The following is an 18,452-nucleotide window of genomic DNA, read 5'->3' as shown; positions in this document are numbered from 1 at the left end:
GGAGATGTCTTTTCCAAAAAAAATTCGCGAGCTTTTGTGTTCGCTGCTCAGCGCAATTCATGAGCCGGCCCAACAGGGCGCCGTAGCGAGTGCGAGGGAAAGGTTCGGAGATGCCTTTTTCCGAATTTTTTTTCGTGAGCTTTTGTGTTCGCTGCTCAGCGCAATTCTTAGGCCGGCCCAACTGGGCGTCGTAGCGAGCGCCAGGGAAAGGTTTGGGCGCCTGAAGCGCCCGATAGGAGCTCCCCCAGCGCTTTAGGCGCTGAGGAGGAGCGCTCGGCGCAAAGGTGCCATTTAGGGGGCAGCGCTATCTCTTGCCTGTAGCGAGACCTAGCGTGCACTCATGGTAGGCACCTCCCTAAATGGGCTGGCCCGGGCATGTGGGAGACCATGGGCCCTTTTTATGTCACTTTTCACATTGTTTCCTTTTTATTTTTTTATTTCATTTATAATTTAAAATATTCTAAATAAATGTATTACAAAAAAACTTTAAACAAAATATTTGAAAATATGTTACCAAGAATTTGAAAAGGTGTTCAATTTGTATCGAAATATGTTTCGCATGTATACAAAAAATATATAGAAACAAATGTACAATATATATGAAATTGTTTGATCATTTATTGAAAATAATTTAATCAATAATTTGCAAAAATGTTAAACGAAAGAGAAACAAAGGAAGAACGAAAGAAAACAAAGACCAAAGTATAACAACGAAATAAAGGAAACCAAAGAAGTAATAAGAAAAATAATAAAAAGGACAAAAAAGAACAAACACATCAACGAACCACTGACGAACGAGCGAACACATATCTTTATCTTTATCTTTATTTTTATCTAATAATAAAACACGGATTGCTTCTTCCTTCATAAATTTCGTCCGTCAGACATAAATTTCATCCGTCCGTTATTGGTTTCACCCGTCGAAAGTAAATTTCGTCGGCGCACAGGCCCAGCACGTATACACGAGTGGATTCTCGGCCCAATGACACGCCTGTTCCCATGGGCCACCCAAGGAAAATCTAAAGAAAAAGACACAGCGTTGAAAGAATTCGAACCGGTGACCTTGCTCACAATGAGATGGAACTCACACCACGCTAGCCAGACTTCCTCAAAAAAAAAAAAACACGCTAGCCAGATGAGTCTGCTAGCTGATGTGAATAAAACACAAGTCTATACCTACTATTAAAGCAAGGTGATATTCTTGGTTTCGTTCCATTTAGAGTTTTTATTTACGCGCCGTTGATTATTTTTCTAATATGCGAGATGGTACTAATGCGCTCTGGCCCAATAAACAATCAGCGTGTAGCCTGTTAAGTTTCAAAAAAGCCCTTTCGTACCTATTCTGGGTGATTGGGCCTTTGTCATGTTTGTCCATCAGAAGAAAAAGTCATTCCAATAGGATTCGAACACGCAACCTCCAGTTCAAAAAAGAAATCCTGACCAACTCAGCCAGCTCACATTATGCGTACAACATAAGGTTCTGTCTTTATTAAATACTATCACATCACCCTCTTAGGTACAATCTATCCAATTTATATACACCATCTGAGGGATAATGACGCAGAAGTACTAAAGGGAAAAAAGGCTAATAAAGGAAAGAGTGGCTAATTAACTACACAGACATTTAAAATTAATAAGAAAGATTGATTGACGTAGAGGATTCCAAGGAAATAAGGGAGAGAGAAATAAGCAACGACAGAGAGGGTAATGATATACCTTCTATATATGTGGTGGACTGCTATTAAACAGATTTCAGAGGGCCAAACATTCTATATGTGTGTAACAAATTCATGACATTTGCCTAAAAAGCAGATTCATAAGATATCCTCAATAATTTAAAAAGGGGCATTCCTGAGACATGCAGGCTGATTTTTTTTTGAGTTGTTGATTGTTTTTGAGATAGCTAACCGCTTATTCCAAGCGGCATGCATGCTGCATATTTTAACGAGAGGGATCACATTGTGATGCCCTTGATCAATGAAATGGAAAAGGTAGCCAGAAGGGGACGTACGAAATGGGGAGTTAATGAGAATAATTCGAACTCAACTCCATGCATTTTCCGGGTTAAAAGTCTCAAGGAAAAAATATCAACATGGTTTTTGGTGCCGATCATTTTAAATTGAATTTGATGTTTGTTTCTGTCCTTCACACACTGGTATTAAACTACTACAATGTAAAAGCGAGAATAAAATTATGTAGATGTGGTTGAGATCTCAAACGCGATCGTTCGCCAACTTCTGCATCTAGGCCATGCAATTCTTTATTATTTCCACGCTTATGTGGAATGTCGATCGTGTAGTGGACAATGTGACTATCATCAACAATGGTGACAAAGAAGAGAAGTGGTAACATGGATCGGGCGCAAGGGGTGAAATTTGTTTCTCCCGTTGCAACGCACGGGCTCTTTTGCTAGTTATTACCTATGTGTAGAATACATCCAGACGTGGAGGTTGTGGGCCAATTGAATGCACACGTAGCCATATAAAAAGAATCTTTTTTTACGGTCATATAATAAGAATCCTAATTCAACTTTAAAAGCCCCTATATTTTCAGGTTCGTTTCTTTCTAGATATTCCATCCGTCCCAAAATTCTTGTCTTAAATTTGTCTAAATACGGATGTATCTAGTTAAGTTTTAGTGTTAGATACATCCATATCTAGACAAACCTAAGACAAGAATTTTGGAACGGAGAGAGTACTTCTTACAACCTACGTTATTTCTAAGCTGGGCCTATGTTGCTAGGTCTTCTCTATTGGGCCATCAATAACAAGAATGGGCTCTGCTGGAAGTCACAAAAAAGAGGCGCCGGAAAATAATACTTCGCTAAGGATTGAGCTTATAACTTCCCGTCCAGTCTAAGCTGCAGCAATCAACTATGATTAGTCCCACATTGCTTCCTTAAACTTATTCACATCAATTTATATACATTTTTAGTGCGCTGTCTGGCGTGAGCTAAGACCCAAGATCCATGAAACATGCATGTTGGCTTTAATGAGACAAAGGGAGATAAACTATCAGATTATCGGAAATGTTAACGCCCACATATATGGGCCTTAGCCAACTCACCCACACAACACGCCTCCATCACCGTTCAGTAATTTCTGCACGAAATAGTTGATTTTGTATGCCACGTAAGACAATTCGTGTGTGTGGTGTGTGAGAGAGGTCGCCCACACATCCGTTTTACCACATGGAGGGGCCAGTGTGTGGGCTTCAGTCACGCACAAGGGCAGATGGCAACTCTTTTTTTTTACCCGAACATGTCAGTTGCCATATGTTTGGCATGGTACATGGCAAACTGCCCTAGCGTGCACGTAAGCAGATGGCAACTCTTTCTTTTTAAATGGCAACTGTCCTAGCGTGCTTGTGAGCACATGGCAACTCTCTCTTTTACCCGATCATATTTTTTGCCATGCCTTTTTTTGTAGCGCTACATGGCAACTGTCTGGTGTTAGTAGGTGGCAACTCCTAAAGTTTTGAAATCATGGCAACTGCAGTAGACCAGACCACACATGACAACAGCTGTAGTTGTCCAAAAAATGGCAATCTGGAACTTTGACCTGAGATGGCAACTGCAGTTGAGCAAACATGGCAATTGCAATTGTCCGACATGGCAACCGTAGTTCAGCGACATGGCAACTGCACTTAAACGAACATGGACGAGGGTCCGGCCCATGGCAACTGCGGGGCGCGCGGTAAAGTGTCACGTGGGGCGTGCGGAACCACGAGATACGAGGCCTGACGTACCGGGCGTGTGGGCGTTATCTATTTCGCCCACACGCACGCGTGTAAGAGGGACCGGGAGAGAAAAAAGAGGCGTATGGGCGCTAGTTGTTTTGCCCACACACAGACGTGTGGGCTGGTCCTCTTAGGCACCACACAGAACATGTGGGCAGATTTCTTAATACCCACACGTGTGGCAGTTATCGGCGTCCCAGATTATATGTTGGCTAAATTAAACAGAATTTATGAGGCGTTTGTGATGGAATTAAAGGAAGAAAAGGGAGAGACCATCAGATTATATGTTGGCTTAATAATATGGGATTCATGAGATATGGGAGAGACTGAGAATTGGTGAGGCATGATGGAACGAGTGGGGGGCTCCCCTAATTAAACTTCATCCGTGAACGAATGCCAAAGGGGTGGAGTACATGGCCTGTCTGTACTGCTTATTCTGCTTTTCTTGGTATCGGTATAGACACGTCAAGTGTTAGCCTCAGTTTTCCATTCTTATATACTATTCCCCCGTCTCAAATTAGTTGTCTTACTTTGTCTATATAGATGTATCTAAGCACATAATATTATATATGCAACAAAGATCTTTTTTACAACACAAACCTTATTGTGTCATGCTGAGTGTTAATAGTTTGATTTTGATTAAAATCTCATTACTTCAAAATTGATGCCTAGGATTTTCACTGTTAGACAGTAGGAAAGACATGTCAGCTATGGGCTCCATGTCATTAGGATTCAATCAACATACATACATAAATTTAAACGGGTTCTTTGCTATTGTTCTACAAATTAGGAGTACAGTAGTGCATTATTCCACAAAATAATAGTTCTGCTGCAACACTGCCGGCAAACATGGTCGTTCTCTCAGTCGATGGTGTTTTCGTGGAAGCTGGCAACGGCCGGAATGGTGCTTCGGAACAGGATGACTCAGTGATATTCGCTGCATATCGATACTTATTCCATTGCAACGAAGCACTCGAAGCAGAGATGCATGCGATAATAATTGGCAGGTGGATAGCTATACAATATTTTGACATGCCTATCATCGTGCAGTGGGATTCAACAATGACGTTGTCCATTTTTTCTGTTAATAGCTTGGATCGTTCCGCTTATGGAGTTTATTCCTCAAAAAATTCATAGAGATCAGAACAGCGGTTGTAGATTGCCTAGCAGGATATAGTCATATCATAGCACGACTATGTGGTTGGATCTAGGACCTTCATGTATAGAGAAAATCTTACCTCTGAATTATAACTGTGTAACCATGGAATAAAAATCCTATTAAACCTGTGAAAAAAGCCAAGTAGTTCTACCGCCCCTTAATGTTTATATCTACATCAATGGTCATGTATATTCTATAAGATGTGATTTATCAGCCACATAATTCTTAGCTTTTGTTGCATCATATTTCCCGAACAGTGAATAAGCTGATATACCTTCTAGATTAATTCCTCAACAACTTTTGTTCCACTCCATTTATACAGTGGAAAATTAATCATCTATAGCGGTGCTATAGTGGTTTTAGCAGGCAAAGGTGCTCGCATTTTTTTATTTTTTTATCCATTGCAACGCACGGGCTTTTTTGCTAGTTAGCGATAAAAGAAACCAAACAAACCAAAGAAGCTACAGTGAACGGTCCACCTAGCTAGCGATTGAAAAAAAATCAAAACAAACCCGCCTAGTTTAAGATAGGGGAAGGAGTGTTAAAAAAAATAGGGGAAGGAAAAAACTTAAGCGACTCAAGACCTATAATTGCTATAAACAAGATATAGCCTTCGCGCCATTTAGGAGCTCTCACTAAACTCATTAGTCAAAAACCCATTGTGGCAAGAACCACACGTGCCAACATTCCAACACTTGTGAATTACCCTCTCCGTATCAATGAAGTCACTAATTAAGGAGTTTTTTTTCTTTTGCAAAAATCACACCCACCTTCTCAGATTGCGATAAAATGGCGCATTGGCGTGCATGCAGTGCGCCATTTATCATAGCCTGGGAGTTTTCTCTTTATTCGTACATTAGTTTATTTAAAAAAATTATCATTTAAACTGTGCGTTCAATCTCGAACCGTTTTTATTGTTGGATTCCTCGCGTTGAGATCTTCAAAACTAGATCCCATATTAATAGGTTTCGATGAACTTTTTGATGAAAAAATCAGACGAGAAAATCAAACTGGGAGCACATTTTTTTGCCTTTCCAAATAGTAGAAGCAAATCCATGCCTCCATGAGAAGTAAATTCATGCCTCTTACGGAAGAAGAAAGAAACACATTTTTTTTCCTTTTCTGAGAGGCATGGTTGTGCCTCTCGCAAAGCAAATTTGTGCCTCCACAAAAAATAAATCTGTGCTCTCGCGAAACTTTTTTTTTCCTTTTCCGAGAGGCATGATTGTGCCTCTCGTGGAAGCAAAAGGAACCACGAGAAGTAAATTCGTGCCTCTTGTGGAAGGAAAAAATGTGTATTTTTTCTTTTACGAGAGGCATAACTATGTTTCTCGAGGAAGCAAATCTGTGCGTCCACAAGAACTAAATAATGCCTCTCTCGGAAGGAAAAAAAAATGTTATTTTTTCAAAGAGGCATTACTGTGCCTTTTGCAAAAGTAAATCCGTGCCTCTACGAGAAGTAAATCTGTACCTCTCGCGGAAAGAAAAATAACGCGTGTTTTTCCTTTTCGAGAGGCACGGCTGTGCATCTCGCAGAAGCAAATTCATACCTCCACCCGAAGTTATTTCGTGCCTCTTGTGAAAGGAAAAAAACACGATTGTTTTTTCTTTTGCGAACAGTACGGTTGTGCCTCTAGCAGAAGCAAATCCGTGCCTTCATGAAAAATAAATCAATGGCTCTCGCAAAAAGAAAAAAAACGTATTTTTTCACGCAAAATTTTCTTTGTCAAAAAACTAAAAAAGACCAGAGGAAAACCAAAAAGCTGAAAAGAAACCCTGAAAAAAGTCATCTAAAAGCCAAAAACGCATATAGAGAAATAAAAATAGAAACAAATCCGAAGAAAACGTATAATGCGCAACATGTGATGGCTGAGAGCGCGCCAAATGACGCTTGCGGGGGCTTTCGGAGGAGTACTCGCTCGTTAGTAGTTCTCCCGTATTTTGGTACAGAGGTGGTATATTTCTCTTTTTTTAGAGGTCCGGACATCCGATAAAATTAGGAAATTAGAACGATATACTTTTGTTTTGAGAGAAACACTCGTAAACTATTTGAGTTGGAGCTGGGCACGGACTCGGTACCCGACTCCTCGCACGACCCGCTCCCGATCCGACTCGTCTTCTCATCCGATCGTCCCAGACAGCCATTAATATCACCACGCCCCCTCTTCCTCCCTCCAACCTGAAGCCACGAGCCACGAACCCTTCCCGCGCACGATCGAGACGAACAGCGAATCACCGCCGGCGGACCGTTCGATCTTGCTATTAGCAGCGGCGTCAGCAATGTCGGGCGACGCGGCGGAGGCGCAGAGAGCGAGGGCCGCCAACGGCAGCGGCGGCGGCGGCGGCGGGAGCAGCAACCGGATTCAGGTGTCCAACACCAAGAAACCCCTCTTCTTCTACGTCAACCTCGCCAAGGTATTCAATATATCTGTTCACGCGTCGACCGATCGATCGATCGGCTGCGGGTCTCGTTGTTACGCCATGGCCTGGTGGGTGCTGACTCTTTCCCTTGCGTCGCGTGCAGAGGTACATGCAGCAGCACGGCGAGGTCGAGCTCTCCGCGCTCGGCATGGGTACGTCGCCTATTCCTCCTTGCATCCTGACAAATATGTCTGCGATTGCCGCATGATTCCGATTGACCTTTTTAAATTTCTAAACCACTACTTTGAGGATTGAATAGGCCGCATGATTCTGATCGACCTTTTTAAATTTCTAGTAAGCCACTACTTTAAGGATTGACTAGGGAATAAGAAGCAACTGCGGCTTCACATTACGATATATATAGTGTTGGATAAAGAGTACTGCCATAGTATTTGCATGAGACAATTTAAACCATGAACACCACAATCGATCAGGGCTCATTAACATGTCTGCCCAATATGCTTGCAGCCATAGCAACGGTCGTGACAGTGGCAGAGATTCTGAAGAACAATGGTTTCGCATTCGAGACAAGTAAGAACTTTTTCCCCTCGCCCAACATTATACACTTATATGGTACTCCCTCCGTAAAGAAATATAAGGGCGTTTAGATCACTTTACAAACTTTCTCTAACCAAGAACAATATGTGCAGGGATTAGGACATCTACTGTGGAAATCAAGGATGAGATGAGAGGGCGGCCAATCCAAAAGGCCAAGGTCAGAATAATTCATACTGTCATATCATCAGAATGTTGTTTTTAGCAGGATATCATTCAGATATTGTTCTTTTTACCCCAACATTCTTCCCCGGGGAATATTTACGTTGAATGTTTTGCGCAGATTGAGATAGTGCTGCGGAAGAGCGATAAGTTTGATGAGTTGATGGCCACAGCTGCGGAGGAGGAGGCAGCAGAAGACGAGGAGGAGCAGACCTAGAAATTGCTAGTCGTGTAGACAGGATGGGTTTTGTTTTCTTTTGTTATTACTTTTGGTTACAGCGGGAGCGGGGTGAGAGAGAGGATGAAGATGCCTTCAGTTCTTGATCAATGTGAACCTCTAGAATTTATTAAACATATACATATTTGATATTTTGATTAAAAAATGCATGCTGCAGCTGTTGGTAATGTTAATTTTGCAATGCAATTGTGGCAAGAGCTGAGAATTTAAGTGTCCCTCTGGAAGACTTGCTACGAGTTGGCATCAAATCAAAAGTCCATACCAGACTTGCCATGAGTTGGCACCAAAATCAAAAGTCTATAACACCATGAACTGAAAAAGATAAATCTTGATGTCAATCATGTAAAATTTGATGTCTCCGGAGTTAATTTCACTGGTTTCATATACCCCCTAACAAAGACTTCCTAAAAAACACACGCTTCATTCATGCATATAGTATCCCAAAGCAAACTGGAAACATATGTAACTTTTTGTCAGGGCAAGCTGAGACTAAAGAAAGAGTTTGAAATCTTGTAGCAACAGTTATTGAGCTTAGTCAGGTAACTTCATTCAAAGGAGGCCAAAAGTTTCCCCGCTGTCCGTCGCGAAACCGAGCTCTGGTATCTTGGGAGGAAGGACCCAGGATCAGATTCAGATCCATCATAGGATCAGCAAACAAAATTTAAGCCACTACCCCTTTATGACGCCGCTGTTGAAGAACGCTTCATTCGTTCTCTTCCTCAATCAGTATCTTCTTGCAAGCTTCGTAGCACATAAACGAAATCCCAGCAGCAGGCACCAGCTTCATGCAACTAGGCCCCAGTCCTCTGTAGAGGCCCCCAACCCCTTCGTCCTCGAGAATGGTCAGGAGAGCGTGAAGCATGTTCTTGTATACCTTCCGGCCGCCAACAGCTCCGACTTGCATGTGCTTGCGGGCAACCTCGAGAGGAAATGTGGCAGTGCTTGAGATGGCTCCTGCAGCAGACCCAATGAGCAGGGTTGGAACGTTGCCGATTTCATTTGTCTTGAACATTTTCTTGTACACCTTCTTAAGGGTGTCATACGCGAAGTAGTTGGTTGCTGCATATGGCACCACTCCGATTAGACTTGGGGTTAAGCCTCTATACAGCTCAGCAGGGCCTTCTTCACGGACAATTTTCACAAATGCATGGAGGAAGTTATCATACACACCTCTCTGCACAATTAGATGACATTCATCATATGCACTAAATGTGTTGTTATAAAACTCTTAACTGAAGTTTTTTTCTGGCATCCAGACAGTTCTTGCGTAATAACACTAACCTGTATGGTTAATCGAGTCTTAATTAGTTCCAGAGGGTATGTACACAGAGTTGAGCTGACACCAGCAAAAGCTCCTGCCACTAGTGAAGGAGGGATTGGGATCTTCTGTTCTTCCCCAGATTTGGGGGTTAGGAACTTCTTAGCTGTATCAAAGGCAAAAAGCTGCAACAAAAGAGGAAAAAAGGGTCAAAACAAGCATTAAGGAAGAGGATAAACCTTATGGAAATAACTGCATAAGAGATAAGCTAGCACAGAAATATTCTCAATAAAATACTGATTGAAAGGGTAAATAGCATTAGCATCAAGTTAAATAAAGGTACAGAAAAGCGGCAAAAAACTAATGCTAATGATCTGCAGCTCAGTCGAAAGGTTGTAAAGCACTATAATTAAATGAACAGATTGATTAGACTGCAACGGTGAAGACATGATTGAAGTTTCAATCCCTGCTCACATATAACACTTCAGGCATGAAAATCTTTAAATGATGAACATAATCCAGAGACTTTGGCAGGTGCATGGCAATAAAACGGCAATGCAAAGTTTCTTAGTATATGAATTATGGTCTGTGGAAACTGGAATAGGCACTGATATGTTATCTTGACTGATCTTGTACAAAAAAGGAACCAGTGGTTCGAAGCCTTGTTTAAGACTTCAACCTACTTATATTGTAGACCAGCTTGAGCAGAGAACAGGCAAGTTGGCAACTGCCAAAATCAACTGTTTTCATTGGGTAAGCTACAACGACTCCTTGTTATATAAACCTATAATTTCATTCTGTTAACATAATAGGTCCCTAATGACGAAATGAGAACAATAATATATTAAGAAGAATCAAACTGAAATAAAAATTCTGGTATCACAAAAGCTCTTCTGAAATAAATACTGAATGAAATAATATATATGAAGTACATCAAAGCCTGAGATCTCTTCTGAACTAGATTGAAGGATTAGTCATGAGTGGCCTAGCTCAGGAAAGCTCTTAATATATGTTCGGGTAAATTCAGCTGATAAGCTCTTGGACTTCTCAGTGATACCTAATACGACCTGTTAAACACATTATATGTCACGTTACATTGTGCACCCGGAGGAGTCCCGCACCTATACCTGTGCCGCACCTAGAGATAGAGATAGATAAGTTAGGTAGTTCAAATATCTCCTGTAACCTACTCTATCTTCTTATCTCTTGTCCTCCAAGTCTCCTGTAATATCTCAACCATCTTGTATGCACTATCAGGGGTCTTGCACCCCTGCCTATAACATGCAACACGTCCCCTCACACCGAGGTCAAGACGTTTCCGCATCTCGCACATGGTAATCAGAGCCATTCTTCTTCCCATCTAGTTTTCATCTGATTCCAGTCGCACCACCCGAAACATGTCTTCCTCCTCCGGCGCATCTCACCCTAACCTCAGTGGGCAGGTGATTGAGAAACTCTCCCGCACGAATTACGTGTTATGGCGCACACAGATCACACCACAACTTCGTGGCGCCGGTGTCTTCCAATACGTTGATGGCACCTCGCTGGAGCCGACCAAGCTTCAAGCCGCCAAGGATAAGGACGGCAAGGACACGTTTGTGCCCAACCCTCTCCACCCAATCTGGGTCCGGGAGGACCAGCAGGTGCTTGGCTTCCTGCTGAGCAACCTCTCCAAAGAGGTGCTCGTCACGGTGACCGCGGTCACCACGGCGCACGCGCTCTGGACGACGCTGGCGGGCATGTACTCGTCGCAGTTACTGAGCCGCGTCAACAACATCCGTACCTCGCTCATCAACACGCAGAAGGGCAACCAGTCCGCCGCCGCCTACTTCGCCACCATGCGCGGTCTCGCGGATGAGCTAGCGGCGGCAGGTAAGCCCATCCAGGATGACGAGCTGATTTCATACATCCTTCATGGGCTGGACCAGGAGTACCAGCCCCTCGTCTCCGCTCTCGACGCCCGCGTCAGCCCCGCCTCCCTCGACGAGATCTTCTCCATGCTCAGCAACTTCGACCAGCGCATGGTGCACTTCCAGAACTCCGGCGGCGGTGGCTTCAAGTCCTCTGCCAACCTTGCAGCCCGTGGTCATGGCAGCGGCTCCCGCTACCATGGCCGCGGCAAGGGCAGGGCCGGTGGCGTCAGGACCGGCAACAATGGTGGAACCAGTGGTGGTGGCGCTCGTGGCAACAGGGGTCGCCGCGGTGGCGGCGCTGGCCGAACCCGCCCGGACGCCCCACACTGTCAGATCTGTGGCAAACCAGGCCACACCGCCAGAGACTGCTGGTACCGCTACGATGAAGACGAGGACGATGCTCAAGATGATGACAAGATCGCTGCGCCTACGGCGTCGACACCAACTGGTACCTCGACAGCGGCGCCACCAATCACCTCACTGGAGAGCTCGAGAAGGTAACCCTACGTGAGAAGTACCATGGCAAGGATCAAGTTCACACCGCCGATGGTGCAGGTATGAGCATCAGCAACATTGGTCATTCTGTTATACACACCCCTCATCGTAAGATTCATCTTAAAAAAAATTGCATGTCCCTAGTGCCAACAAAAACCTCCTTTCAGTTCATAAAATTACACTTGACAATCATGTCTTCATTGAATTTCATCCCTTTTTCTTCTTGATCAAGGATCTGGCCAGGAGGAAAACCCTCTATCGAGGTAGATGCGTTCGAGGACTCTACCCGTTCCTTCCGGAGTTTAGAAGACATAATAAACAAGCCTATGGTGTTGTCAAGCTTTCTTCAACACGGTGGCACGATCGTCTAGGACATGCCTCATTTTCTTTAGTTGAACGCTTGCTTAGGAAAAATAAGCTCCCGTTTGTTGGTGAGCCTCATGTTGGAACTATTTGTGATTCATGCCAAAGAGCAAAAAGTCATCAATTGCCTTATCCTGTTTCCACAAGTGTTTCTACTCAACCACTTCAGTTAATTTTCTCAGATGTTTGGGGTCCTGCCCCTAGCTCAGTTGGTAGACACACATATTACGTTAGTTTCATTGATGACTATAGCAAATTCTCTTGGATCTATCTTCTTAAGAAACGATCCGAAGTCTTTCAAGTCTTTAAAAAATTTCAAACTCTTGTCGAACGAAAATTTGATCGCAAAATCCTTGCGGTACAATCTGATTGGGGAGGGGGATACGAAAAGTTGAATTCCTTCTTCCAAACTCTTGGCATATCTCATCATGTTTCCTGCCCTCACGCGCACCAGCAAAACGGCTCTGCCGAGCGCAAGCACCGTCACATAGTTGAGATGGGTCTTGCCCTCCTAGCCGGTGCTTCTATGCCCCTTAAATTTTGGGATGAAGCGTTTCTCACCGCCGTTCACATTATCAATATGCTTCCTAGTCGTGTCATACACAACGAAACTCCCATGGAACGCCTTCTTCACACCAAACCTGACTACAAGTCTCTCCGTGTTTTTGGGTGTGCGTGTTGGCCCAATCTTCGTCCATACAACAATCGCAAATTGATGTTTCGATCAAAACAGTGTGTCTTCCTAGGGTATAGTGCTCAACACAAGGGTGTAAAATGCCTTGATGTCTCCTCTGGCCGTGTATACATTTCCCGTGATGTTGTGTTTGATGAGACTAAGTTTCCCTTTGCTCACCTTCATCCCAATGCGGGTGCACTTCTCCGAAAAGAAATTCTACTTCTTCCTTCTCATCTCACTAGCTTTGATCACGGGGGTGATAACTGTAATGATCAACTGTTGACTGACCCTCTTAATACCACGCATGAGCATGATGATGATGCAGGAGAAAGCAGAGAAAAAAACGGCAGTCAAAACGATGAAGAAATGTGCCCTACAGGGCCATATTTCATGTGTCCAGGCGAAGGGAGCAAATCCCCCTCGGGATCCGTCCTGCCAGGCACAGCGCCGCCCTTGGGATCGATGCACTCAGACGCGGCAGGTGGGTCAGGTGGATCCGCCTCAGACTCCGCGCCGGCCGAATCAGGTGCGATCAGGCGCGGGCCGACGCGCGCTGAAAGCGACATCAACACGGCCACCCGACGCGATGCGGATGGGGGACACGCTCCCTCTGCCCCGCGCCAACCAGCAGACGACAGGTGGCGTGGTGCCACTGGGCCTTCGGCGGCTCGGTTTCCGGCCCAGCCGGTCTGCTACAAACGGCAGGACTTGCGCCACCCGGCCGCTGCAGGTCCGACCGGCGCGGGATCCCGCGCTGATACGCCGCCCACTCCACCTTGCGCCAATGATGAGGCGTGTCGGGCGCGGCAGCTGGATTAGGTGGATCCGCCTTGAAATCTGGCGAGGGGATCTTCTGTGCCGGCCGTAACGCCTGTGCCTTCGCCCACGCCCTCGTCTGCCGCAGAAGATCCGATTCAGGAGGATTCGGCGGCTGCAACTGCGCCAGCTTCTGCCGTGGGATTCTCTGTGGCAGAAACATCAGGCACAACATCTCCGCGTCGTACACGACTACAAAAAGGGGTAACCAAACCTGTAAACTACAAACATATTACAAAATATGGTATGGTATGTTCTACAGGTGAACCCGGTGAACCCCAAAATCTTGAAGAAGCTTTGAATGATGAAAAGTGGAGAAAGGCCATGAATGAAGAATTTGTGGCGCTACAAAAGAATAAAACATGGCATTTGGTCCCTCCACAGAAAGGTAAAAATCTCATAGACTGCAAGTGGGTCTTTAGAATCAAGAGGAAGTCAGATGGAACCATTAATCGGTACAAAGCTAGATTGGTTGCAAAAGGGTTCAAACAACGGTATGGCATAGACTACGAGGACACGTTTAGTCCTGTTGTAAAAGCTGCCACTATTCGCCTTGTTTTGTCTATTGCTGTTTCCAGGGGCTGGAGTCTCAGGCAACTGGATGTTCAAAACGCGTTTCTCCATGGTGTTCTGGAAGAAGAGGTGTACATGAAACAACCTCCTGGGTTTGTGAACAAAAATGTTCCTTCTTACATTTGCAAACTTGACAAATCATTGTATGGGTTGAAGCAAGCCCCACGTGCATGGTATTCACGTCTCAGTCACAAGATGCAACAGCTTGGTTTTGTTCCTTCTAAGTCTGACACCTCACTGTTTATTTACAACAAACACAACACATACATATTTGTACTCATATATGTTGATGATATAATTGTCACAAGTTCATCAGATGAGGCTGTCACAGGGCTCTTGAAAGATCTCAGCTCAGAGTTTGCTCTCAAGGATCTCGGAGACTTGCATTATTTCCTAGGGATTGAGGTGAAGAAGCATGAGGATGGACTTCATCTCTCTCAGGAAAAGTATGCGGCAGATCTGGTAAAGAAGGCAGGTCTACAAGGTTGTAAGCCCTCACCTACTCCTATGTCAAATTCAGAAAAACTATCTCTTACAGAAGGACAGCTTTTGAGTCCAGATGATAGCACAAAGTATAGGAGTCTGGTGGGTGCACTCCAATATCTCACACTTACTAGACCTGACATTTCATTTGCTGTCAACAAAGTCTGTCAGTTTCTCCATGCACCTACCTCAGTTCACTAGACTGCTGCTAAACGTATTGTTCGCTATGTCAAGAATACTGCCAATGTTGGTCTGAATTTTAGCAGGTCATCCTCTACACTTGTAAGTGCTTTCTCAGACTCTGACTGGGCAGGTTGCCTTGATGACAGAAGGTCCACTGGTGGTTTTGCAATTTTCTTTGGCCCAAACTTAATATCCTGGTGTGCAAGAAAACAAGCCACTGTTTCCAGGTCCAGTACAGAAGCAGAGTATAAGGCACTGGCAAATGCCACAGCTGAGATCATATGGGTACAATCCATGTTAAAAGAACTTGGTGTCAGGAGTAATCAAGTTCCTTGTTTATGGTGTGATAACTTGGGTGCTACATATTTGTCTGCCAATCCAGTATTTCATGCCAGGACAAAGCACATTGAGATAGATTTTCACTTTGTGAGAGAAAGGGTTGCCAAGAAGCAACTTCAGATTCGGTTTGTGCACTCCAGAGATCAAATTGCAGATGGATTCACCAAACCGTTATCTACAAGAAGCTTTGAAGATTTTAAACATAATCTCAACTTGATGAAGTTGTGATTACGGGAGGGTGTTAAACACATTATAAGTCACGTTACATTGTGCACCCGAAGGAGTCCCGCACCAATACCTGTGCCGCACCTAGAGATAGAGATAGATAAGTTAGGTAGTCCAAATATCTCCTGTAACCTACTCTATCTTCTTATCTCTTGTCCTCCAAGTCTCCTGTAATATCTCAACCATCTTGTATGCGCTATCAGGGATCTTGCGCCCCTGCCTATAACATGCAACACGTCCCCTCACACCGAGGTCAAGACGTTTCCGCATCTCGCACACAACCAATAGTACTTCAGTTTTAAACAAAAAAAAAAAGAAGTTAGCCAGGGTTAAATAGTAAACTTAGTTGAAGAATATATGTAGGCACTTTGCCGAATAGGACCTAAGACAATAGTAAAAAAGCCGAAACTTGGACAGAAACGGACACTGATTTACAACAAGTGACGCTTAATTTTGTATGTGAGTTGGTATGTGCATCTATATGCTAATCAAAAGAAAAAACATAGGCAAGGACTCTTAATATTATGGTAAATAAGTCTCCTGCTAGTACATCACAAAAGAAATTACAGTAATAGAATGAATATCCAAAACAAGGGAACCATAGTGCAGAATCAAGAAAACAGGGCAGCCATGGATGAATTAGTTACCTCGATTGCTTTGCTCGGGGCGACTCGAATGACATTAACAAAATTGCCGCGGAACAACCCAGTCCATCCTTCATTCTTCATGATGGAGTCAAACACCTCCGTAGATGAATTCCCATTGCTGCCGACCATCAAATGTGTCCTAATCGTCTCCAAAGGCGCCACAACTGTCCTTGACACTGCTCCTGCAATCCCCCCACTGATGAGCCTCTTGAGGTGTGAATTCCCAACCTTAATCTTGATCCTCACCGCTTTCTTCTTCCCCTTCCCCCGCAACCCCACTCCGTCACCCGGCACCGGCAGGGATGTTTCGACGGCCTCCGGTGAAACGTACTTTCTGAGCGGGTCTCGGGGGTTTCCCGACGATGCGGCGCCGGAGGAGGAGGCCGGGAAGCACACCCCCACCTTGTGGCCGACGCTGGCAAAGAGACCAGCGGGTGGGTGGAAGGACTGGTGGAGGGTCCATGCCAGGTTGAATCCACCATTGCTATCTGCGTCACAGGGAGCCGCAGGTGGAGGTGGTGGCACGGAGAGGGAGAGGAAGCAGCAGCCCCAATCCGCTGCCGTCGCCTCCGCGCATTGCAACCGCACGCCGCCGCTCTTGTTGCTCATCGCCTCGGCTCGTCTCCAGGGAGGGATTGCTAGCCTACGGTGGTCTCGGTAGGGCTCCGGCCCTCCTCAACGCCAAGAACCAAAAGGGGCTGGCACTTGTCCCAAAGGAATGAAAGCCGATAGCGACGGATATCAAGCGGGCGTTCAACCGGCCGGGCGTGGAAGAGACGCGGAAAGGCAAGGGGAATCTTGATTTTCAGCGGCTCGCCGGACGGATCAATTCGCCCCGGTGATGGCGGCAGAGCAGTCAAAGGAATCTGCATGTTGGGAGAGAAAAACGCAATTCATCAATAAATAAAGATTCGGATGCCCTTTCTCCACGGCGCGATTTGGAGCCGGAGGAACGGGGGCGGTTACCTGGGAGCACGCATTTAACTCGCCGCGTTACTTTCCCGGCCTCGCGCTTCTTGGCCGCCGCCGCCGCCGCGGCGGGAGGTGAAGATGCAGGGTGGCGGGTGAGGAAAGAAGTCAAAATGGGCAGCACGGCAACAAGGCTGCACTTTTCCCTCTCGCGACGTCGTACCTACCCTCCCTCCTACTTACTTCTCCCGTTCCTCCACTCAAGACTAGGGCGGGCCGGCGCTGGCTCAGCCCAGTAATGGTGGATTGGTACTACTCCACAAGAACAGTTTCGTCAGTCCTCTGCCTACTAGAAACATCCGCCCCTATAACACGTGGTGGCTTGAAAGCATTCGCTCCGCTCTGTGGTGCCAGGTGAATCCTCCTGGGTCATTTTTATTTTCTTGAGGTGGACTTCCACCATAAACAAAACGGAAATACCTGCTCTCCATCCGTCTAAATATTAAATATAAGTCTTTTTTAGATTTCATTATGGACTACCTACGGAGCAAATAGATAAATCTATATTTAAAATGCGTCTATATAAAATCATATGTAATTCATATTGAAATCTCTAAAAGGGTTTAAATTTAGAAACGGAGGGGCAATTAGAAAAAAGAAAGCTACTTATAAGTAGTAATGACTTTGATTGTAGTACCTTTTCTATATGGAGGTATGATTTGGAGAACACTAAAAGGTGTACTAAGAGCGTTTACAGTTGAATTTAACAAATCTGGCTCCACAAACGCACACGCATCTGGACAGCCACTCATATTTCATGCTTAGCATCTATATATTTTAAATCCATACATGTCCATCACACGTTAATGTTGCATCATAAATAACGAATGTTGGTACCGAAAATTCATAGCTTTTACATAAAATTTATTTTAACTACACAACTCAAATATTAGCTCTTTGATCCACATATGCTCCACAAGATTATTGAGTAGTTGTGCGTGCACCTGATGATCTCGAAGATTCTGATGCATCTGTAGAAAATTCATAAGATGAGCTACATCTTGATCTTCCGAAATTTGAACTTGTTCTTTAGCACCGGCAGAGCTATGGCAAGGCCAAATGGGTCATGGCCCGCCCAACATCATTTTCCAATTTGTACTATAATTTTTTCACTCGTGACCTAAGAACACTAGCCCACAGGCTATTTTCTTTTGTTTGGCCCGCCCAACCCGCCCAATAATAGGCTACAAGCTCCGCCAATGTTCTCCAAGTGCTTCAAAATTATTGGTTTGGGCTACA

The 18,452-nt window shown here is 44.7% G+C and overlaps 2 protein-coding genes across 2 annotated transcripts; one reads left to right on the top strand and one right to left on the bottom strand.

Moving 5' to 3' along the window:
• Positions 1 to 6,971: 6,971 nt before the first annotated feature.
• On the top strand, positions 6,972 to 8,402 carry LOC123040218 (uncharacterized protein At2g34160). Its single transcript, XM_044463123.1, has 5 exons — positions 6,972 to 7,312; positions 7,422 to 7,470; positions 7,787 to 7,849; positions 7,969 to 8,033; positions 8,157 to 8,402. Exons 1-5 carry the CDS (start codon positions 7,178 to 7,180, stop codon positions 8,250 to 8,252), a joined length of 408 nt encoding a protein of 135 aa, XP_044319058.1. The 5' UTR covers positions 6,972 to 7,177; the 3' UTR covers positions 8,253 to 8,402.
• A 184-nt stretch (positions 8,403 to 8,586) lies between these two features.
• Positions 8,587 to 17,514, bottom strand: LOC123040210 (adenine nucleotide transporter BT1, chloroplastic/mitochondrial). Its single transcript, XM_044463118.1, has 4 exons — positions 17,211 to 17,514; positions 16,245 to 17,110; positions 9,555 to 9,716; positions 8,587 to 9,447 (listed from the first exon to the last, which is right to left on the bottom strand). Exons 2-4 carry the CDS (start codon positions 16,851 to 16,853, stop codon positions 8,977 to 8,979), a joined length of 1,242 nt encoding a protein of 413 aa, XP_044319053.1. The 5' UTR covers positions 16,854 to 17,110; positions 17,211 to 17,514; the 3' UTR covers positions 8,587 to 8,976.
• Positions 17,515 to 18,452: the final 938 nt, after the last annotated feature.

This window comes from Triticum aestivum, chromosome 1A (genome assembly GCF_018294505.1).
Source record: "Triticum aestivum cultivar Chinese Spring chromosome 1A, IWGSC CS RefSeq v2.1, whole genome shotgun sequence".
In the NCBI taxonomy this organism is placed as follows: domain Eukaryota; kingdom Viridiplantae; phylum Streptophyta; class Magnoliopsida; order Poales; family Poaceae; genus Triticum; species Triticum aestivum.
This window is presented reverse-complemented; position numbering and strand designations above follow the sequence as displayed.

What these genes read in the sequence shown, in the direction of transcription:
- LOC123040218 (XM_044463123.1), top strand. Translation starts at nt 7,178, where the DNA reads ATGTCGGGCGACGCGGCGGAGGCGCAGAGAGCGAGGGCCGCCAACGGC. An exon ending in TGGTTTCGCATTCGAGACAA is followed by an intron (nt 7,850 to 7,968) that starts GTAAGAACTTTT and finishes CAATATGTGCAG; the next exon opens with GGATTAGGACATCTACTGTG. An exon ending in GGCCAATCCAAAAGGCCAAG is followed by an intron (nt 8,034 to 8,156) that starts GTCAGAATAATT and finishes TGTTTTGCGCAG; the next exon opens with ATTGAGATAGTGCTGCGGAA.
- LOC123040210 (XM_044463118.1), bottom strand. Translation starts at nt 16,853, where the DNA reads ATGAGCAACAAGAGCGGCGGCGTGCGGTTGCAATGCGCGGAGGCGACG. An exon ending in CCCCGAGCAAAGCAATCGAG is followed by an intron (nt 9,717 to 16,244) that starts GTAACTAATTCA and finishes CTTTTGTTGCAG; the next exon opens with CTTTTTGCCTTTGATACAGC. An exon ending in AGACTCGATTAACCATACAG is followed by an intron (nt 9,448 to 9,554) that starts GTTAGTGTTATT and finishes CTAATTGTGCAG; the next exon opens with AGAGGTGTGTATGATAACTT.